The sequence below is a fragment of the Dunckerocampus dactyliophorus genome, chromosome 21 (genome assembly GCF_027744805.1).
Source record: "Dunckerocampus dactyliophorus isolate RoL2022-P2 chromosome 21, RoL_Ddac_1.1, whole genome shotgun sequence".
Taxonomy (NCBI): domain Eukaryota; kingdom Metazoa; phylum Chordata; class Actinopteri; order Syngnathiformes; family Syngnathidae; genus Dunckerocampus; species Dunckerocampus dactyliophorus.
Genome location: NC_072839.1, coordinates 12,318,086 through 12,342,573, shown reverse-complemented (window position 1 = coordinate 12,342,573; position 24,488 = coordinate 12,318,086). Strand labels below are relative to the sequence as shown.

Genomic DNA, 24,488 nt, shown 5'->3' with positions numbered 1-24,488 from the left:
AATAATCTCTTTAAAACGCTCCGGGATATTGATTGATCATAAGTTCCTGGCTTGGATGAGGAAATTCAAAACACTTAATACATATTTTAAATCACATAGGAATTAGTAGAAATGAATGAATGAAGATCAAAGCCTGGAAGCCACAGTAGTCAACACCATATCACCTTTCCCTTGCACTACAAAGTCTAGAGTACCTGACCATAACAGTTACCTGCGACCACAGTAATGTGGCTGGAACGAGAACCGGGTTCAGCAGTGCAGACCACTTCAAAAGGCCAAACCATCCAAATTGGGATCGCACCAAACAGAACACCATCACCACCCAAATCTGTGTCTTAAAACCTCATTTTCGGAAACTGGTTAAGCAGTTTGAGGGTAAACAAACCATGGAATCAACCCTGTTGCCAAAGGTTACAATATAAAAACATAAGTGGGCTAAAAAGTAACAATGACGTTAGACTTCTGCTCTCAGCCATCAATAAATAAGTTAAAGCAACCTGATGCTGAATGACTGGTAACTGTAGCTGATTCTACGAATAATTATTCTCTACAAAGCTAATCCTGCTTTGGGCCCCTGGATGTCTAGGGCTGGCTCCATCTGCTACTAAGAGGAAAAAGGTATGGCCGGATGTTCAAAGCTGAAGTTACACACAAAAGCCACTGCATTAGTCCATTTCTCTTTCTGTGACCATTTCATTCATTTCATTATTCATCGAGGATGATTTGCAGAGATCCAACTCAGCATCCAGGGGCACTGCTACCATCAGTGCATCTCTAACTTTTGCTTATAGCCACATCTGATATTCGGTTCAACTACCTATTTCAAACTTACAACAATAAGCTAATCTCAGCGTCACTCACAACGCCTCAAGCCAATGCAACGGGACAGATGGAAGAGTGGATACTACTGGCTCTCAATTTCGCTACGAAGACTCAGCAAAGATGCTCGTTTGCTGTCAGCATTTTTTTACCTGAGGACTGGAGCACGAGTCTTGTGCTGGAAGACTCAGCCATCCCAATGAGAGCGGACTTTTTTAAGTGTCGTCGCCGTTTCTACGCTGCTGTTGTTGACGTAAGTCGCGTTAGCTCCTATGGGCTATGTCAAATCAATGCGCCTAGGAAAGAAGTTTCGGTAATGTTTTAAATCATCAAAACGCGGCAAGATACTGTAAGCATTACATGATATCATCAATAAATCATCAGTTAATGCATGATCACAGCATTTATAGAAAATGATAAAACGTTAGAGGTTTTTTTTTTTAAAAGGGCTTCATAGTCTAAATAGGTACCTCCCATGACGTGCAATGTTAGCTGGTTCATACTAACTTGTTTTCTCTTGTTAGAACGCACAGAAAAGGGAAAGAAATATGTGTTCATGTTTCACATGAGGCTTGTGGATGATGGGCAAAATTCCAAACACAGTGCAGTTTTCCTTTCAGCTCAAGGCGGGTGCATTCAAAGATAGTGCCAAACACTATGGTTTCATCAGGACCGTTGCTCATGAGTATATCACTGGTGCGTTTACATCAACAGCTTTCGAAGAGTTCAACCCGTGGCCCCTAAAAGGCTTCCCTGACCTCTGCCATCTATTTTGAAACTCTCCACTGTGTGCTCACATGACTGAGCCATTTAAGTCACGTTCTGGTTCTCCTCCCAAAGCACTCAGAACAATGTCAATGCAATTTGAATTAGGGCAGGATTTCCCTTTGAAAGGGTAGCATGGGCTTCCCTTAGGTTCCCTGCCCCATCAGCAATACTGAGAAAAGAAAAAGGGGCTAGAGATAGTGTGTCTCCTAATAATGGAGTCATGTGCTGTTTTCCTTGATACAATTATTAAACTAAAAGTAAATGTGCAGGAATACCACATGCAGGATGAGTTGTACAGTGAACATCACCCGTCTTTTACAAACCCAACACCACAATAGAACATGGCGCCAACACGGGATGTCCCTTTTAGGTACGCAAACACACATACAACCACACGTGTGACCCCTGCCTTTATGATCCACCGACATGGAATATAATCCCGGCCAGCACTGCCCTGCCATGATGAGATCGGGACACTCGAGACCCGACGTAAATGACCAGTGATTGGATTTCATCAAGGCTGACCTACCTAATTGAGAAGTGAGTCAGAGCGCGGATGGAATGAGTCGGAGGAAGGAGTTGAAGGAGATGTCACTGTTTTTATCAGGGGGGCAGCCTTGACATTGCTGCACACTCATTTGATCCTCGGTATGAATAGGTGTCAAATGCATCTGCAAAGTCATACAGACTCTTAATGAAACCGTTTTAGCTTTTAAAGAGCCTTCATAAGCACAACAAACTAAAAATTTGTAGTCGGAGACAAGCACAATTTATGACTTTGTTGAGATTGCTGACATTTCTGAGTTTTTTGGGGTTTTTTTACATAGATCTCCAACATTTTCAGTATTTTGTGTGTGCCAAGGAGGAAAGTATTATATTTTATCCACATTCAAATCAGGCAATTTCTAATCATCTTGAATATTACACAATATTGGGCATGCCTTTTACTCTGGATTTTTTTTGGCAGTCGGTGATGTCTCTGGGATTCACCCATTATAAACAATGGGATATTGGGATGGTATGTAGGAACATCCTGACGGCAGCTGCTACAAAGTGATCCACTAGATAGCTATAGAGGCGGCAGTTCACGTTTGTGGAAACTGACCGCTTAGGGAACCGTGCTGGGAGCTTGTCTACGTGTGTGTGGGAATATTTGCAAAGCAGCACAGCGGTGGCGTTGGACGGATCTATACCCTTGGCGGCAACCGTGATGGTGTTATCAACTTTTATAGTGTATGCAACTTTAGAACACCATGTAGACAAGCGACAACACCTCCTTGGTAGATGTAAACTGCTTCATTGACTGCTAATTATCATCTAATAACATACGCTTGACCTCCAAACAGATGAAGAACCAGATCCTTACATCTACAATTTCTGATCCAGTTTCATGATTCTCATGGTTTTTGTGTCAGAAAAATGTGAACTCGGGAGATGTAGTGGTGTGATCACACACCCAGTTTTGGTGCCCTACCTTGGCAGCTACAGAGGAGCTGGGCTTCTCCAGGAGATCCCACAGCTTCTTCCTCTTCTCCGGGCAGCAGGTGTTATCAAACTCTCCCTCTCCCTCCCGCTCCCTCATCGTCTCCGCTTCCCTGCGCAGCTCCTCGTTCATCTGCTCTTTCTTCTGGTGGTAACGGGCCTGGCAGCAGGACTCCAGGTAGATCTCATCAATCCCCCAGTAGTCTAACTCCTGGCCAAACGAGAGGGCGCACATCTCCTCCATCATATGTAATTTACCCGTGCGGTAAAAATTCAAGATGGAAGTGAAGGCCCCTGGGTGCCTGTCAAAGAAATACTCATTCTCGTTCAGGCTGTAGTCGTCGCACACTTCCATCAGGGACTCGTGAGTGTTGCAGTCTCTCAGCTTGCCAAGCCGAGTCCTCGGTAGCCGGTCCAGAGTCCGCCACAGGACCTCATGGTTCAGACCCCCTACGTTAAGGCGAACTCGACGGGAGCGGGCTTTGGTGCGGATGATGTCGATAGGTTCTGGGGGTACGGTGGAGGTGGACCGGATGTTGGTGGGCTTGAGCCCTGCGGGTCCCAGCTTCTCAGCCATGGCGATGGAAGGGCCAAAGGGAGCAGACGATGTTATGATGGAAAAAAAATGAGTCTAAAAATGGTCGTTCGGTCCTCTTCCGGCAAGTCCCTCCATGGCTGAGGAAATAGAGCAAAGAGTTTGTTGATGACGGCAAGATGAAACATCAATTGGTATTACAAATTCAGTCTACTGTTAATGACCCCTCTTCATCACCTCTGTGAGAAGGTGTTGGCCAGAATCAATCATTTTGTTTTAAAAGTCAATATGCTGCTTTGTACCTAGTCTAGAGACTACGACTAATCACACACATTAAAGACTTTATGGTGTATCCGAGGACAAAAATAATTAAAAGGAACAAAATGACTTCTTGGTGTTCTTTAAAGATCACACTATATAATGTAATGACTGTCAACATAGTTTCAATAAGCTGACTGATGATTAGTATTAAAGTGACATTTCCTGTAGAAAACCTGCACACACACGGTATAAAATGCAGCAAACCTGTTACATTACACTACAGTTTTGTGTTTTAGCTCTCAATAATCCAACACCTTCATTGCAACCAACCTGCAAATGCAATATTAAATGTAAACAAAGTGTAGTCCTACCTTGCCGAGATAATTCACATTTGTTCATGCAAAGTCCTCTTCTTCCAAGCGGGAAGCGAGCCGGGATCCCCCCCCCACCAGGGTAGTCAAGCGGCCACGGCCGAGAGCGATCCACGGACGCCGCGCAAGGAACGCGCTCCCCTCATGTTGTCGAGTCGAGTGAGGAGGGCAGGGAGGGGGGGGGTTCAGAAAAATGTCATTCCTTCAAATAATTACAATCGTGGAATCAAGGCATCATTCAGGAAACCCGAGAGAGAGAAAAATAAGAGAGTCCCGCCTCCATCCAAACTGCTGGCTTGTTGCAATCACGTCGTGCGCGTAAAAGGCAGTGCGTGGACGGAGCGTCCCGCTGCACACTACATAAGGAGCAGAGGGGCGCACTCGGGCTGCAGCACCTCCCGACGAGAGCAGAGCAGAGGAGAGGAGATGTGAAGTGGCCACCAGCAGTCTTATTGCTACAGGCTGGAGAATGCAAGCAGCTTGCTCCATTGCGTAAACACTGATTTGTGTGGGTAGTGAACGCTGCAGGACAAACACAAACACACACACACACACACACACCAAACTGATATTCCACATACAGATTTTAATGATATACTGAGCTATAAAACTTAATCTCAGCTGCTTTTGTGGCTTCAAAAGATCATTTGTTTGGCTTTTTCTAGTTTATGTGGACAGGTGCCAGCATTGGTCAAACTGAAAAGCATGATGATAACCACAGAAGAGAACATTTAACTTTTTGTAACTAGGAAAACGCCACACACTTTCACTGTGGGTGATACTGCAAATATGGGAGTAGGTCCCATACCAGGTACATACAGGACCACAATTGGCAATGCCAAAAAGCACTTTTGGCTCGCATTCAAATCCTTTGGCTTTTTGCCCGAGTACTAATCTTTTTTTGTACACAATTTACAGTAAATGTAAACAATACAATATAAACAATGCACCAAAGTGAACAAAAAACTGTTATTTGTGAAAATAAACAAAGAAGCGAACTGAAAAATATGGATACGGATATCTTTATTACATGCCTTCTAAATTGTACTTTTTTTTTTTTTAATATATCTGAGGAGTTGCATGAGAGCAACTGGACCAGCTTGATTTTCTTAAAGATGTATCCATCCAGTCCATCTCCTCTATGTACTGAAAACCTTTACACACATTTTGTTGAAATAATTTATAAATTTGTGGATAAAAATGTAGTAGGAGGGTGGGATATAATGCTTGCAATATGTTAGTAAGTTAGCGCCCTCTAGGCAGCCGCAGGACCTTTAAACATAAGATATTTAAGACGTTTAGTTGAAAAATTCCCGCAATTTGGGTCCCAGCGTGTCATTTAGGGCTGATTTTGGGTCCCGCAGCCAAACCAGTTGAGAACCACTGATGCAGTGGCATAAAGTGGGTTAGTCTGGGGCGCCTACCTGGGTCCCCCAGTTCAAGTATTGAATCTTTATGAGCCTTAACGGCCACCATAGTTCTGTTTAACATGACGGAGGTGAGTAGAAGCAAGTCAGAGTGTGCATTTTCCAACAATAAACATTAGAGTCTTCATCTTTTTGTCCGTTCACATACGTAGACATAACATAGACATAAAAGCAGTGAATGATGTTTTTAATTCAGTAGCTGCAACCCTTGAGAGGTAAAACAGTGGGTGACGAGCAACCGACTCAATCCGACCAGCGCTGTGCAACCTGATCCCAGGTAGAAACAAAGACGCCCTGACCCTTTATCTGGACCACTTGAGGGAGCGGTCTGCGCTAAAACCAGACACACCTGCATGCCTCAAAGTAATGAAAACCCATCTTAAACTTCTGTTATCAATATGTAATGATCTACCCACTCCCTGGTCTTAAATGAATAAATAGAGATATTAAATTATGCATCCCTTATTATCTCCCAGATCATTACCTACACTGACGTACTAGTTTCTCTCTCACTCTCACTGGGTCTTGCCTGTAGTGAATATTGTTCAAAGAGCAATGAGAGCAATGATATTTCCCTGTAGAGCATGTGTGTGTGTGTGTGTGTGTGTGTGTGTGTGTGCGTGCGTGTCGGTTGAACATTTCCCCTTAGCCAAGCGTTTTTCAGAAATTTGATTATGCACTGCATATGTGTAATTGATTTCCCTGCCATGTCCCTTCCTCCCAGGGACGAGTGATCAATAGTGCCGCATTGATTTAAAGGAGGCTTTGCCGCACAAATACTGGGCTTTAACCGTGCGGAGGCACTATTGCTTGAAGGTTAAAAGGCGTACTACCGCAGGTGTCACGTATGGTTATGTACATGCACATGCCCCTTTAACGGCCATCACATATGGACCCGATGAATTATTTGCACACGGGCTTGCCTTCATTACTTTGCAATGCAAATTTGATTTGAATGTGGCAAGAAGCTGTGTGAAATGTTCTTTTTAAGAGGTTTTACACAAGATGATGAACTTACTGACCTGACAGTTGATGACTTACGGTACACAGGAGTGAGGTGGGGGCATCGAATGAGTCGCCTCGCTTCGATTATCGCCAGACTGGCATGCAGCAAGTCATCAAGCCTGTGTGATATTGAAAAGAAAAGAAGTTATACAGTAGCTGAAAGTGTTGTGTGGGGCAACCAGTTAACATCGTGAATACTCACTTTACATGTCATGTACACGTGGGAGAAAGTCAAAGTGTTTTGCAAGTGTTTTGTTCGAAGTCACAGGCTTGATATTTGAGTCCTTACAAGTCTTAAGTAGGGATGCTCTGATCGATTGACCACCGATCAGTATCAGTATTTAGCGGCCTCTTTTTAGCTGTTCTTATATCTATAGAATGCACAGAAAAGAGAATGACGTGTGTTCATGTCTCACATAAGGATTGTGGATGATGGGCAAAATTCCAAAAAAAAGCGCAGTTTTCCTTTAAGACAGCATACACAACGCTAGCTCACTCCTCCCCTTCCAAACCCTCCTGTGCGGCTTGACATGCACCTCCAAAAAATGTAACCTAGTGCCGCGGTAATGTGAACTGTAAAGGCTGTGATTGGTCGGCTTTTTTGATGCAATTTCCTCTGTGTATGCGACTCGTTCAGAAGGTGTACAGCCCACCTTCCTGAACGCTTCTCCGCCGACTTCAGTTCAACATTAGCAGTGAACGTGACTGTAAAAGTGACAATGATTAGTTCCAGTGTTAACGCTCCACTTGGCCCGTGACGAAGGAAGCAAACAAGCTAAGTGGTCAACGAGAGCTGCACTCAACCCTGACGAAGAGCTGTAAAAGCATCAACGCAACGTCAGAGGGGACGGGCTACTGACGACACAAAAGCGTAATCCCGGTGAAATACATAAACATATCTTGCAATTGTTCAGTAGAGATGAGGAACAGAGCTGCAATGGGTGCAGCCAGTGAGTGTATGTAGGATTTTTATATATTCATGTCCCACTTGACATGTTGTCTTACAAAATGCCTCTCCATCCTATCCTTTGCACTTAAGAGTCTTGAAGTATTCTAGCACTGTGCTATTGTCACCCGGTCCCTGACTGTTAGTGAGCTGATTGACTCGAGCAGCTGCCTCATCCCTGAGCTGTCACTGCCTGCTGTATTTTCCCTTTCCAATTTGTCACAAAACATGTCCGCTCAATCATTCCAACAACAGCGTGGACATAGTCTGAGGCCCCGGCAGCTCTTTGCTTCTGACACTGTCAGCACATCAGAGAGACACGTCATTATCGCACCATCTTTTGCAGAAAGTACACCACGAGGTTCGCCTCCGAAGGGCAGTTGGGGCACTCTTCAGTTATCAAATGAGATCTGTCGAAAACTCTGATGTTACACTCTCAGAGGGGTATTATTTTAACAATACGTGTATGTTTATTGTTGTGGTTGTATATAACTGCAGTGCATCAGGCAGGAAGAGCGCTCACTCTGCATTGGTTCAGCACCTAGGCGCTTCATAGAACAATGGCGTTCCATGTACAAGTGTGTGAACGGAGTGAGACCTCTTGTCAGTCATACAGTCACTTTGTCTCTGTAGGGTGGAGACGGGGATGCTAGCAAACACACAGCCGTTGGTTGTAGCCTCGTGAGGAGCAAGGCAAGGTAACGTAGTAGAAATTAGGAAGGACAAAGCCAAATGCCTCAGCCCCGGTGTTGGAATATTCTGGCTTCAAACCGAATGATCAAGGCGAGTCTATCAACACGGACGAACGAGTATGCCGAATTAGTTCAAAAGAGGTAGCAACAAAAAGAAGTTGCCCACCTCAAACATATCCAACCACCCCAGTTTTCCCAGCTGGGAAAAACAAACTACACATTGAGCCGTAGTTCCGACAGACAACTCAACTCAGACGTTTGATCGGCAAAGTAAATACGAACGGAACAGCGCAAATTGGTGTGCGTTCACAGAAAGTGTTCGCAACATCACAACAAAAATGCTGCTCTTTAATAGGGTTGAGCAGCCAGCATTCCAAAGAAACGCTCCAAACGTTTGGCAGACAGTACGAATTGCCTGTGAGGAAATAAATGTCACAAACGCCAATTCCACAACTTTACCGAGTGGAAGAGGACATATTAAAGGAAATATTGCATTATTATAATATATTATAAACATTTCAAAATGCATCTGCATTGTTTTGTCACTCGGTTAAATGAAAACGTTTGTTTGCACTGACATATTTTAGCATTGTACTTTTCTTATAATGAATGTTCAAATCTCGCCTTGTCTCATTCTCGTGGAACCAATCCCGTGTATTGTCTCGTCTCACCCCTGGTAATTACTCATTTTAATATAAATTATATAAAAAGGTGAAATTTTACTTATTTTTTAGCGCCCCTTGAAGGCCATGGCCATTATTTAATGAACAAGCTGGCTCTGCTCAGTGGGATGAAGTGCAGGTTTTTTTTGTTGTTGTTTTTTTTTTATATTGCAAACAAATTTAGTACAGCATTATATTATAATACCACGACATAGCAATTATGCCATGATATCTTTGGGGGAAAAAAAAACATCTACAAAATGTTACAGTATCTCTGTAACTAACGACTGGAAAACTACAAAATGTGAAAGAAAAACAATTTTACATCCAAATTCCCTTTTTTCAGATCACTATATTATGTGCTGTGCAGGTCTGGACCCCAGATGCAGACACGTGAAGCCGAAAAACAGTTATAGTCTCTTTATTCAGAGTCAGACAAAGTACAACAAAGCCAACAAAGGAGGAAGCAGCAAGCACTGGCCAAGCCTTGTCTAGAAAACTTAGAGAGGCAAAAAGGGGCAAAAATAAAATTGTACCATGCAAGTAAAATAAAGCTAGATTACATTCCTTACCCAAAGTTGTCAGCACTTGGTTTATAAAACCAAAGAAGCGATGACTGGCGCCCGTCAGTGCGGTGTCTTCACTCTGCACAAAAAACAAAATGAACAGAGCGGCAGGTAGCGAGTAGAGAAGCCAATTGTTGCAAAGACGTTTTATTGCTTGTCAACACAACCAATAAGAAAGGGCATCATCACTGTACTTTCACATTGGACAGTATTGCTGGTGTAGCGATACAAGCCACAGCCAGCAAAACCCCAATGCAAACAATTCATTCAATGTGGGATGCTTCTGTACAAAAAGAAAACAGCAATACAAAAGATGTGCGAAATGCTAATGAACGACTAACATTCCTTCTCTCCCACTGTTCCACCTGCTCCCCAGTGCGTCAGGATAATGCCGTTTTAAAAGGTGTCATTTGTTATATTCAAATTTGGGGAAGGTCCAGAACCCACCAACTGTGAGCGTGGAGACTTGGTAGATACAAGTGTGTGCCAGTGCTTGTGTACACGAGTGTGTGTGTGGTCAATAAAATGGAGGAAACACGGGACTGCACCATCGTGTTCCTTTTTTTTTTCTTCTTCTTCTTTTGGCTATTTATAGATGGCGGCCATGTCAAGGTTCACACAACGCACCCACAGTGGGCAGCAGAGGCCTTCAATATAATGGTCCGCCACAGCCCCACAGTCATAAATCCATGTCATCTCTTCGTTCATCCAGCAACAAACACCTGTTCACCTCTGACACTGCCAACAGCACCTTAGATGTCAAAAATACACACACGACACAACAAACATACACGGGGTGTCCTCAGGTCTTAGCAGTCTAACTTTGTAATCACGCAACCGCAAAATCCTACTTGCACCAAGGACCTCTTTGATGATGTCATCTCCCTAGTGCCATCAATCAAAGCAAGGTAGCGTAGCCATTTAAAAAAAAACAAACATTTTTTTTCCACGTGCGTGCATTGTGCTAAGGCTTCAGTATTTGGTCCATGCTAACAGGGGGACAAACACACATGATTGATCACTGCTCAGCCCTGCTGCTTGTGTTTGAATAATGTATTCAAGCCCCGGCTGCCTAATTGGAAAAAGGCCTGGTATTTATTTGAATCCCTACGGAAACCACTTGCTGGATAATGCTACCTTCAATGACAAAAGTACCACCAGGAAGCATAAACAATATACAACACCATTAGAACTAAACATTGTGAAAATACTTGCTACAATTAGGAATAAAAATACATACAATGAGCTTCACTTCATCATATAAACCTTTTCTCTTCTATAAAGGCATGGGAAAGCAGTGTTTTATGCTTTCACCTGACAATAAGGTGCTGCTATTTTTAGCACTTACCTGTTAGCTTCATCGTGCTAGCAAACAGGACCCCAGCACAGACAGGTGGTCTATATATGCGCCTGATTGAAACTTTTTTTTTGTTTTTACAAAACCATATTTTCTTCTCATTTAGTAATTCACATTACTTTGTGGAATGTTATTATTCGAGATACTAAGAATGGTTTTAGCCTAGATTCATATGTTTAATGGTAGCATCCAGTGAGAGGACTACAGGCAATAAAACAGCGGCCATCTTTGCTTGGCAAAATTAAAGACATTTTTATGAGCATCACAAGTAAGTTTTAGCTGGATAGAAGGATAGACAAGAAAAGCTAAGGCTGCAGACCTTTACTGTGCATTTCCATACATGGCAGCACAAATACTACGGTGGCTAATACACAATCATTCTGTATGTAATTGTGTGTACATGTATGTTTTTCTGAGTTCTTCTCTGAAATAATGTGAACAATTAATCATATGGGTAGAAAAGCCAGAACTGACACCCTCAGAGGAGTTCCGCTATGGTGTGGGGGGACTGTGTTCATCCTCCTAGAAATGACCTGTAAAAAAAAAAAAAAGGAAAGTGGTTTGCTGACTGTGCTTGTATTTATTTTACGCATGGCCTCAACAGACCATGAAACCTTCTTCACGTCAACTGAACCTCTGCCCTTGAAGTTCTTAATGATCTGATAAATAGCTGGTTTAGGTGTCATCCTACGAGCAGCAATATCCTTGCACCCTTTTTTGCAAAGCATTGATGACTTCAGGTGTTTCCTTGCACGTAACCACGGTTGACAGAGGAAAAACAAAAATTTCATGCACCACCCACTTTTTTCAAGCTTCCAGTCTGTTATTCTCACTCAGTCGGGATGACCGAGTCATCTCCAGCCTTTGTCCTTGTCAACACTCTCACCTGTGTGAACCAGAGAATCGTTGGTGAACCTCACTCCCTCGGCCTTAGGAGCTGTGCTGAACGCTGGGTCGACAGTGTGGGATTTTGGTCCAAGGGTCAGCGCTCTCGTCTCCCATTCCGGAGGTCCTGTGTTCGACTCGCTGCATGGGCAATGTAAAGCAGGTCTTTTGTGGTCGAGCTGAACCGCAGTAGAAATGTTTTTTTCTGGGAATTAAGTTCATTTTCATGACAAATCTTATCACTCTTCATAACATTCTGGAGTATATGCAAATTGCCATCATAGAAACTGAGGCAGCAGACATTGTGAAAATTAATATTTGGGTCATTCTCAAAACTGTACTACCTCGACTGCAACCAGGCGATATTGGACGCCGTTGTTGCGTTTTCAGATGTTCTAACATCGGTGCACAAAATTGGAAGACGGCCAGACATTTATAAGTACGCTCCCAGCTTGTGTGCGTACTAGCCTTGGATATTTGATGACTTCATCAAGCCTTCGTCAAATGTACTGATCAGTCTCCAGCGGTGATGTAATATCACTTTGCTTGAGTCCTTCAAGGTTAGATATATTGGTCTTTAAACACGATGCTAGCTGCTCTAGTTGTCAATTTCAGTGTCAATTAAGCTGGTGCTCGTTTTTATGTCTGTCCTTGACATCGTGGGAGCAGAGACAAGCTTTGATTTCTCGCTCCTGGACAACATACTGTATCTCCAAGAAATCTCAACCAGCATCCCTTTGTCAAATCACTGTTTGTATTTGTATTAAATCAAATTGATTGCTGTAATAGGAGACAAGCAGGTGATGACTGCCTTTACGTCTTCTGGCATTTCTCCCGAACATGCCGAGGACGGGGAGGTAGTACATGAGCTCATTCTCATTCCTGCTCGTTAGAGAGCCTTAGATGAACTCTCACTGCATCTAAAGCAGACGCCAGCTTCAATGTAAGACACAGGGGATATTTCCGTATTTGATGTTGTTCAATTGCAACTCGTAATAAGGGACACTGCTTAGTTTGTATGCAAAGCTCAGGGCTCAATAGGGTTTATCTGGAACTACAACTCCCCACAACGTCACTATTTTGTAACGCACAATTCTAACACTAATCAACAAATGTGAACACGTTTTAGAAAACAAATATCTCCGGAACTGTCCTGTAAACACGTACTTCCGCTTCAGACCACACCTATACCTTTTTAATTTGTCTTGAAAACAAGCCATGATACTGTTGATGGTTTTGTATTGGACATGCTTAACCAGTTACATTGACATACATCACTTGTCCGAAAAGCAGTAGGAAGAAGGAGAGCTTACTGTATTTAAACCCCACCCCTTCTTCGTGTCTCAGCAATTGCTCATCACTTCCTGTGTTTAAATGTTCCTAAAGCAAAGACTTGTTTCGTTTGCTTTGTTTTAATAAACCGAGGCCCTGTCCACGCGGAAACGTGGCGAGTTGAAAAAAATAGTTGTATTCCGATGGGAACGGATCACTGGATAAAAATGATGCAATACACAAGGCACACCTTTATTCCCATAATATTTGGACTTTATTCTTGTGACATTATAGCTTTTTCTGCAACCAAATTTTCCAAAAATGACCACTTTATTCATTGTTTTGTTTGTTTGTCACAATATTCCAACTTAAAAAAAGTCACTTTTCTTTAATATTTCAGCTTTATGTTACAAAAATGACATAATTTTTCCTCCTAATATTGACATTATTCTGCTACAACTTTTTCTTGCTTTTACTTGATTACAACATATTCTTTTAATATTTTGACTTTATTCTTCTAAAATTACTGCTGAATTTTCTGCCCTTGTTAAATTGTATTTTTAGAATGTGCCGCGGGCCAACAAGACACCAACCGTGGGCCGCAGAGTGCCCCCGGGCCGCACTTTGCACACCCCTGGTTTAAAACAGACATCCTACAGCAATGGCTGGGTAAAGAAAGGTTTTCCTGTGTCAAAACTGTCAAGTAACAGGCGTTTGTGGTGTGTTTTCATGAAATACGTTGCTGTAAAACAGCTCTTTCTCCTGAAATAAACCGAAATGTCACATATGTGGTTACCTACACTTAGTACGTCCCAACAACAGGTGGCCGTCCGTGGCTGCTCAACAGTATTGTAACTTCTCAGCTTCCTGCTGTACATCCATGCCAGTTGTCTCCTTCAAAATACTCATCCTGTGAAGTCATCTTTGGTGGGGTGTCTGAATACAGTACTAACTTTTAAAAATAGATATGATAGTATACACAATGCTTTCCTATGTCTTTGGGGGACTATCTTTGAGGGTGTATGCCAGCAACACACCCTATGCGAGGTTGACATTCTCGACTTGTCATCTTCTTGGTCCAATACTTCACAAGAAAGTCAATGGGGTTTTTAGCAACATCTGTCAATTTAGGACAGCAGATGAGCCTTAAGGCTTTGCTCTTCTTTTTGGCTTTCTCGCTCCATTTGACTCGTCAGGATGTGTTTACCTTTGAGCCTCAAAAAGCCAATGATGCGACAACTGGATTTATTCCCAATCGAAGATTTTGCAAAAAAAATCAAAAAGTCTTTGGCTGCGTTCACACTTGTCGTGTTTGGTTCAGTTAAAACGTACCCTGTGCGTTTGCGGTGCTAGTACGGTTTGTTTGGTCAAGTGTGGGACCGGTTTCGTCTCTTGAGCGTCTCTCTCTCTCTGCTCTTCTCTCCCTCTGTGTGAGTGCACAAAGTATATTTTAGAAGCTTTTGTAAAATCCATCCATCCATCCATCTTCTTATCCAAGGTTGGGTCGTAGGGGCAGCAGCCTAAGCAGGGAAGCCCAGACTTCCTTCTCCCCAGCTACTTCGTCCAGCTCTTTCCGGTGCATCCCGAGGCATTCCCAGGCCAGTTGAGAGACATAGTCTCTCCATCGTGTCCCTGGTCTTCCCCGGGGCCTCCTACCGGTCGGACACGCCCTGAACAGCTCCCCAAGGAAGCGTCCGGGGGGCATGTGGCTCCTCTCAATGCAGAGGAGCAGCGGATGTACTCCGAGTTCGTTGACAGTGCTTCTCACCGTATCTCTAAGGGAGAGCCCATCCACCCTACGGAGAAAACACATTTAGACCGCTTGTACCCGCAATCTCTCCTTTCAGTCACTACCCAAAGCTCATGACCATAGGTGAGGGTAGGAACGTAGATCGAGTGGTAAATTGAGAGCTTTGCCTTTCGGCTTAGCTCCCTCTTCATCACAACAGACCGATGCAGAGTCCGCATCACTGCAGACGCTAAAAAATAAAATCTGTTAACTATAGCAGAATATAAAAAGAGCCTACGTGTTCAACCCATCAGACACCATTCTGGTTTGGAACTAGGGGTGTCCCGATACGAACTTTTTCACTTTCAATACAATAGCGATATTGCGGCCTTGAGTATCATCCAATACTGATATCAATCTGATCCGATATCAGCACGAATCACACATACTGTACTTTTATGACATAGTTTGTAGTGTGGAATGTTAGAAGAGGCTCAATCAAGTGATATTACTCAGAGAACAATAGTCAATAGACATTAGGTATCAGAAAAACAAACTTTCCCACCTATTGTGGATGTTTTGGATGGCGTTGGTTGTTTGGGGGGGGCGGAGGTTTGTTTTTTCACCTTTGCGATCTTTGCGAGGATCCTCATGCTGTTTTTTGTGATGCTGCTTCAGATGGGCAATGAGCGATTATTTATATAATGTAGCGATTATTTTCTAAGTGGATTAATCTGAAGCTTGTTGTCTCGATTAATGGAATAATCTGTTAGGCCTCAAACCAGGGGTGTCCAAAGTGCGACCCGGGGGCCATTTGCAGCTGACAGTTGTTTTATTGGCTCGCGGCTCATTGTGAATATATAACTTAAAAAGAAAGCTACAAATGTTTTTTTTATTTTTAAAAGTCATAATATAATGATATACAAACAAAACAATGTGTAAAGTTGTAATTTTCAGACAATTAGACTGCATAAATAATTATATTTTTACAAGAACAAATTCAAAATATGATGGGAATAAAGTCAATTATGAGAGAAAATTTCCAAAGAATTTGAAAACATTTTAAAACCTGCAGAAATGGGAAAAAAACTGCTGTAATTTTACAAGAATAAAGTCACAATTTTAAGACAAAGAAAAAAAACCTGTCACAATCACCTGAGCTCTATCCGGGCGTCACTGGATAGAAGATCGCAGAGTGGGGTGGACTGCTTGTATGGGAGTGTTTATAGCAGAGATTTTAGATCCAAGCCAACATAATCATTTTTTTTGCTCGTATCGGATCAATATCTGATATCAGTATCGGTTTGGGACACGCGTAACATTCAGACAGTTTCTTGACAACCAAAGAAAGCTTGATTTGATGAGATAACAGAACGTCCACAAGAATAAAGTATTCTGGCTTTCCTGACCAAGCTTTGAAGGAGACATCCAGGCAGCATAATAGAAGCTTACCCCGCAATGCAAACGTGTAAATCCACTCTAAGCCAGTTAAAGTCCCAGTGGATACATTTTTGTGCCCGTGTCCGAGCTCAGCTGATCCAACAAAGCCGAACACAAAATTGGTGAGGGAGAAGCATCATGGGCTGAGATCAACTCGGGGAACAAGGGCGTAAATGAATTAATGCCCCGAAAGACTCTAACAAGCATCCCGCTCTTGCGAGTCCTCATGGACAACGCAAGGCCGAATTGAGGTGTACTTGTCCTGCCATCGATCGTGAGATGTTCCTGGCAGCCCTCCTCGGTGCAGCATGCCCTCCGTGCAGCACGGGTTCAAAAGGGAAATCATTTTGAGACGCATCACAATAACTTATTGCTGTCAACATAAAGGACAACCGATGTGGACAGATGGCGGTCCTTGGATCATTGCAGCCACATTAACCTTCCAGCAGAGGGATCACAAGCTTACTTTTACCAGGGAGTTAGGTTGGGTCATCGCTCTAAAAATACCTTTTCAGCTTTTTGGTTGACTCCAATGGAAAAGTACAATCAGTGCGGGCAGCAAAGCCTCTCTGAGTTTGGAAGGTAAACAGAAAAAGACATGACGCAAGCAACAGAAATGACAGACGGGCGGTAACGTTATCCCTGACTGGAGACTGTGTACTGTAACAGACACCTGAGCTCAACCCGATCTCTTTGATTACCCTGTCGAGCGTACAGGTAATTAAGCCAGTACAGTTTAATTATGGGGAGTAGGATTCAATGAATCTTTCAACGGGATCCCTGACACAACTACGTACAGTATGTAGCTCACTCGAGAGGCGCAGGTGACCTCTTTGATATTTTATCTGGGTGTAATGTTCTTGTACCTCACAGACAGTGAAAAAATGAGGACATCACATGGGGTGTACTTTCTTTGTGTAAGATAATACTTCTACTCCAGAACTGCTGCACACTAAAGGGTGAAAATCCCTCACAACGTGCACCTCGACTATGTCCTGTCAATTTTTTTGATACACACACACACACACACCGCATGGTGGCACTCATATTAAACCCCATAGGTCACATTGACTTTAAATTTCTCCCACACACACACTTTAGGGTATTTAGCTGAATCCCCATGACATTTGGTACACGCCTTTAGGGGACCGGCAAGAAAAACTGTCACACACAGTACAACAAAGCCAACAAAGGAGGGAACAAACCCACAGACGATGGTGCACGAGAACCTAACAGTAAAAAGGCACCATGAAAAGGGTCCCCGTGATTTCCTCGTTAATGGAATCGCGGCATTGGCTACTACTCTTAAATGCGGAATCTTGTGGAAATTCACAAAATGTGAATGAAATGCGGTCATCGTGAGGAGAAGGAACGTTTGTGTGGGGAAGTATTTCCTCGCCGTACCGCTCAATTGTGGCGGAATCTCATCACAAACACTAGCCCACCCCTCCCGGACTAAAATGTTGAAACAACGACCTGCAACATCTGCAAATGTTGGTGAAAAAATATCAAAACTCCTCTCTCACGGAGCGGGAATGGAAGCTAGCGGGGTGGGCTTAGTTTAGCCAGGCATGCTATTTCGGTTGTGTGCGTGTGTTTACACTGTTTGTTAATGCAAACAAGTGTTTCATGATGCCCGCTGACGTCATGCAAGTTGTGAGTGAAATAAGGCCGAGAGGCACATTTATTCTTGCTCCCAGCTCGTCTTAACCGTCAAGAGACATCGTCAACACACATAACACAAAATAAGAGAGCTGTTCGCCACATGCTATTTAATTGGGTAAACGAAAGGTAATTAAAATAGTCCTCAGTTTTACTGGGAAAAAAAGCCAGACATCAGTTAGATATTACATATTTGAATGTTGTTTTTGACCCGCTGTCTGCGACCCACCCAGAATGGATCCGCACCGACTTTTGGGTCCCGACCCACCAATTGAGAACCACTGGTCTATAGGACATCTTCTACACAGATGACTAATTTAAGATGAAGGTTATGTTGGAGACATGACTGAAAAGTTGACAAAAAGAAATGAAAGCAAATAAATAAAAAGCGACGAATCAATACTTGACAAAAACAGATGCTTAATACAGATGGTTTCCTACAATGCCCAGGAACAAATTGCTTCATTTTATGTTGTTTTCACTTCATGGTCTTTTCTCCAGGGGGAAACCTCCACCAACACAAACACACATTTAAATGCAGCTCAGCTTCCGCACGACTGCACACGCACAAACACAGACAAATGGAAGTTTAGCCGTGTGTGAATGCATTTATGTGGTGTCCTGTTGTAAGACAAGCGTGTTTATAATGAGTGGTGAGTTGTACAAAGGCGCATTCTACACTGACCTGTGCACGTGGGCAGCAGTGTTCTGTGGGAGGTGCGTGAGTGAATTTTCCACACAGGAGAGCAGTCTTGGTGTATCTATTGGCAGTAATGATCTTGCTCGCACACGTTGAAGCACACACAGGAAGTCATGCTTTCTTCAAAATGATCACATGGCTTGTAATAGCTGCTCTGTTGTTACCATGACAACCCCTTCGGGACTCGACGTTTGATTTGGAACCAATTAATATCTGGGAGTTAAAATAAACTGGAAATTGTCGCCATCATTCCACCTTTTATCAACCTCAAAGGCCATTTTAGCTAAGATTTTAACATGATTAACAGTCATATAAGTGTAAAAAGAAGTTTACCACTGTTAATAGTAAAACGTATACATATATTGTGGCAAAATTTTGCCGTAAATTTGAACGTCAACCGAAAAACACGCTAACCGGGGCAGACGCTGAACTGTGTATTGGTAGTCTTTCCCATACCATTACCATATTTTACCGTGCTGGAGGTGCAAAAAACACACAGAAAACAGACCAACAAATGAAGCTTAATTTCCGTGAGACATAAAGATAGCGTAGGCTCTCCTTTGTATACATAGTACAAGCTTACCTTCTCCAACCAAGCCATAAATACATCCAAAGGATTGAGAATGATGGAACTTTTGAGTATTATTTATCATTTGCTGAGCAGACACACGGCGGGTAATTTATTTGCAGATCGTCAAAAACATTTACGAGGCTGTTTCAGCAGCCGAACAAGAAGGAGCAGCGATAAATCTCGCACGACTGACACCACTTCTCACTCGCGGAGCTTCTTTGGCGTTGTAAAGATTTACAACCAAAATCAAATTCACGTTCAAGTGGGCCGCGATGTAAAAAGACGCGCTGATGACGTGCTTTATTAGCGTATTAGCAACCCGGTCTTCCAAGTGTGCGTTGTCTCCACAAGGTGGTGTCATCCTCATTAGTTGCCGAGTGTGTGTGTTTGTGGATTTGTGTGTTTGTGCACAAATCGCTTTAAATGCATGATCATACAGTGCGTAAATATTTAGCGAAGTTGCTCATGTGTGTTTAAAAGCTGTCATTCTTGTTATCACAAAGTGAACGAGAGAGCGACTCGCTGAAGCGAGACCAGGAAGCCAAACAGTCATCACGGCAGTCTCGGCCCGTCTGTTGACCTTCAAAATAATAGCTGCAATGGAGTGGAGACAGTTCATTACCCGTTCACAATCTCATACGCCCTCTGCCGCTAAACAGGGCCAAGAAAAAAAAGGTCACGCTCGTCTCTATTTGCTCTTTTCTTTCTGTTTGGCACGGTGGACGAGCGGGCGAAACGCTCCAAACAGAGAAGTGATCCAAAACCAAAAACACACAACGGGGAAAATGCTGCACATGCCAAAAACACACACAGACCTCTTCACACCTGTTAATACAGGTTGCTCATTAAGATAACAAGAAAACAGAAACTGTTATGGTCTCCCATTTATTAGTATGCCAGCTCCATATGTTTTGTCTGAAAGTCCAGTTTGGATCTGTTTTTGAGCTTGGATATACCCCACAGTACAGTATAATATTCCAGGGGCTGCTGTTTGTGTATTTAAATAAAGTTAAAAAAAAAATAAACGTTGGAGCTGGCTTTTCCTCTCTACAGAAGGACGCAGTGGCAAGCATTTGATCAGGAAATGTGGATATTTAGCAAACTTTACTAGAAAATGTCCCCAAGTGGAGTACGCGTACCCCTAGGACACAGGTGTCAAACTCAAGGCCTGGGGGCCAGATTCAGCCCGCCATACTGTTTTATATGGCCTGCGAAAGCTTGGAATTAATACACGTAAAAAAAAAAACCCTCTATATTTTTTTAATGGGCCAGAGAGGGGAAGTCATATTAGGGAGTTATGGAAATACACTAAGAAGAGTCCCCATACATTTTGGAATAATTTTTTTGGCGTTACAAAATGAGTAATGAATTTTCTCCAAATTTAAACAAGAAATGACATCTCTCAGCCACTGAGCGTGGGTAGGCGGCGCAGTATCCTTCCGCCTTAACAAAATTGCCCATCTGGCCAAGAGGGAAGCGTAGGACAAACTTCGTTGTCTTGTTGGGATCAAAAGCAAGTCCGGTTCGCCTGTGGTGCCAAACAACGCTATTAAAGGGTTGGGTTGCAAATCTATATTGACAATCACGGAAAGAGTTTGAAAGACTTCCCTCCAGTACTTCTCCAGACTAGGACACGACCAGAACATGTGAGGCGTTCAGGCGCACTCGTCTTTGCGAGTGATAGGCGCTGATTGTTTTTCGTTTTTATTCACATACCCCATATTACAATTGCCGTACGCGTACCCCACAGTAGGAACCTAGGCTACGGACAATTTAGAGTCGCCAATTAACCTAACATGCATATTTTATATACAGTATTGGAATGTGGGAGGAAAACGGAATGCCCGGAGAAAACCCACACTAGTCTTATTTACTTTATTTAAATGGGTTATTTACTCCTATTATGTCTACTATATTGGGTAATACAAGTGCAAAGATGACTATAGGGATGTTATTTCATGTCTAGAGGGCTCTAATAATGTTAAAAACTGTATTCTGTATTAATCTAACTACAAAAATATTCCATTTATAAATAAAGAATCCTGGTCTAGAACCAATTAATCTTAATTTCCTTATTGATGTCTCTACTTTGTGCCTTTGTTTTCATAATTATTTGGAATTATTATGTTTGTGTAACATTAGTTACATTGTTTGACTGATTGTTCTGTGTATGCCACAGCAAAAGAGCATAAAGACATATTTTTATTGTGTGCTTATTGTGATTTGTTTTTTATTGAAATGTGCAGGAGTAGGGGGTACGGAAATGTCTTAGCCACTGTTTTGAACGTGTTGGAATCATACAGAAAATACCTTTATAAGTCAGTTCAATGGACAAATGGTAATATTATTTGTCCCACCCGTCTATGTAAGAATTGATGGGTGGGACCATTTGTTCAGGGTTAGTTATCATTTTATGTAAGACATAAAAAAAGCAACTGGGTTCATTGCATGTACCCATATACGGCATAATATGTTCTCATTAAACAGTAATGACACTGAGGTGTGTTTAATTGCCGTAGGGAATTAATATATAACTATCCCATGCTAATTTGCTTCCCTTGCTAATCCATGTACCATATGAGAGGATCTCTGCAGTAGTGCTTACCTTTTGTGGAGGAAAAAGTTGTACCTTGCAAACATACTACGACTGTGAAAATGTTGCGTCAAACAAAAAAAGTGCAGGTCCCCGAGGACGCCGCTGCTCTTAAGTGCAAATCTCATTCATAAGTGATGGGACACCGAGGCACACACATACAGTACACATCACTTAGGCTTTGATTGACAGCCCTAGCATATTGCTGCTCTCAGCCTCTTTTATGTAACATTTAAACAAGTTTGTCAACCAACAAGAAACTTTTCCAAAGAGATAGGCTGTACCTCGCCTATATATATGCAAATAGGTGCAGAAGTGGAAATATGCTGTTTTTATGATGGTGGTATAAAATGCATGGATGGGCATGCATGTAGGTAATGATGCTTTTCTTTATGCGGGGATGGCTTTGGCTTCTGCATGCAGGATGAAGCCCACATCAGCTGCCACGGCCCAGTAACAACTAATCAGCATTTTTGCACGGCAACTGGACAGGTGCAGTAGAGCAAGCCAACCTGAAGCATCACTACAAAACACACACATCACAGTGAATGGGACCATATTCAAATCATGCTATGTTTACATCGCCATTACCTGAACAAACAGAAACACTCATTTGCTCAATCCACAGGACAAAGTGTAGCCACACACACACACACACACACATTTGGATGTGCAGGTAGTGACTGTGCTTATTCATCCTACAATAGCTGTTTGCTTTGCCATGCGGCTTGGCTTCTGCAGCATGTAAGGTTTGAGAACAATAACCGGGCAAATATTAGTTTTTAGCTGTTAGACGTACACGCAGCACATCTGACGACCGAAGCCTACAAGGGAGTATTAGTTCCACGCACCGGAAAGAAATAAATGGGGAAATTACCACAAAAAAAAATCATGTTTTCTAAAGTGAATGTCAAAATTGCCACACGAACAAACACTACAGTCCGACACCAGCAGCCACTACTGCATATTAAACAGGTAATATTAGTATTATTTGTTTAAAACATATCATGTATGCAATATAACAACTTTATGCATGGAAAATTATACTTTTTTCTTGTAAATTCATGCAATGTTTTTCTTTTTCTCCCTCAAAATACCACAGCTTTAGTTTCGTAATAATTTCTAGTATTTCCAGTACTGTATAGTGTTTTGTGCAGCTTTTTTTTTTAAATGAAATATCCTGACACTTGGCTCATAAAACTGCTTTATTCTCATAATATTACATATGGCAAGTTTTATGTAGTACTTTTGTAATTTACTTAAAGTGATTTAGTCATAATTAGTATCATTATTTTATTATTTGTATATTTATTATATTCTTCTTGTTTCTAGGATTATTTTTATTATTCCTGTAGAGTTATACTCGGAAAATTATAATATATAATAAGCAATATCTTGTAATATTTCACACGTACTCATTTATTATTTATAACATTTGTCCCAATATTACAAACATATTTCAATTAAGTTTTTACTTTCGCTCTCATAATACCGCAGCGTTAGTTTCATAAAAATGTCTATTATCTCTAGTATATTTTTTGCAGCTTATTTTTCCCATGAAATATTTTGACACTTGACTCAAAATACTGCTTTATTCTCATAATACTACATTTGACAAGTTTTTTTTTTACAATTAGTACTATTATTTAATTATTTAATTATTTGTATAGTCTTCCTTCTTATATTATTGTTACATGAATATTATTCCGGTGCTGTTTCAGTGTTATTCTCTGAAAATTATTATTAGCATTTGTACTCTTTATAATAATTATTCAGAGTTTTTGTTGTAATATTTCACATTCATTCATGTAAAATTCGAGCTTTTATGTGTCCTAATATTCCAAATATATTCTCATAAAATGTTATAAACTTTCTCTCTCACTATTGCAACTTTATTCATGCACGTAATATCTTGACTCTATTGTCATGTTCCAGAGGTAAAGGGTAATATCAATAGTGATAAATAATTATCTTATACTGTATGTTATCCATCCATCGCGGGGGTATGCTGGAGCCTATCTCAGCTGACTTCGGGCGTGAGGCGGGGTACACCCTGGACTGGTCGCAAGCCAATCCCAGGGCACATTACTGTATGTTATATTATAAAAAAATTAATATAAATTATACAGGTATATTATTATTTTAATTATAAAATAAATAAATATATATTTTTCAAAAATTGAGCAAAAAAGATTTTTTATTTAAAAAAAATAAAGAGCAATTTAGTTCATTTATTCACTGGGGATTTAGTTATTGTAATGTTTTACAATGTGGTGATCCCAGATGATAATACTAATTCCCCTGATGATACCATTGGGAATTCTTGCATAATCCTTTGTTGATGATATACCTCATCTGATAATCCTGCCTGATAAAGATTCCCCAGAGGAGAATTCCTTAATCCCTCCATCAACACGGAGGTCCTAAAGGTCATCCTTGTTTCTGTTTTCAGACATTATAGAAAAAAGCAGAAGGAAGGAAGGAAAAAGAAAAACATGGGCGGTAAAGAAGGAAATTGCTTTCTTCCGCGAGTGGAGTCGTGCTTTGATGGATGCTATACAGCGCAGTCGTGTAAACGCCGGGTGGCCAGCTTTGTTCAAATGTCAGACAACCTCCCCTTCGCTCCAGTGCCTTTCAAACACGAACAGCAGTCCAGTATGGAATCACGCCACCTTCCCTTTACTTTAGCCGTGCTTGACCAGAAGTGTCAGTGAGATTGCGCTCATATTTCTTCTCATTACAAAA

The 24,488-nt window shown here is 41.8% G+C and overlaps 1 protein-coding gene across 2 annotated transcripts in view; it reads right to left on the bottom strand.

Annotated features, from left to right (window-relative positions):
• kcnb2b (potassium voltage-gated channel subfamily B member 2b) overlaps positions 1-24,488 on the bottom strand; it is a 154,145-nt gene that overhangs the window by 72,860 nt on the left and 56,797 nt on the right. The window contains exons 1-5 of one of the 2 annotated variants that reach the window (XM_054764965.1): positions 10,883-10,900; positions 9,541-9,613; positions 6,686-6,787; positions 4,237-4,758; positions 3,062-3,744 (exon numbers count right to left, since the gene is read on the bottom strand). In XM_054764965.1, the coding sequence (XP_054620940.1) occupies positions 3,062-3,646 (585 nt within the window). In that variant the 5' untranslated portion in view covers positions 3,647-3,744; positions 4,237-4,758; positions 6,686-6,787; positions 9,541-9,613; positions 10,883-10,900. Of the gene's footprint in view, positions 1-3,061; positions 3,745-4,236; positions 4,759-6,685; positions 6,788-9,540; positions 9,614-10,882; positions 10,901-24,488 lie in introns of those variants that run through there. The other variant, XM_054764964.1, reaches the window with a different exon arrangement.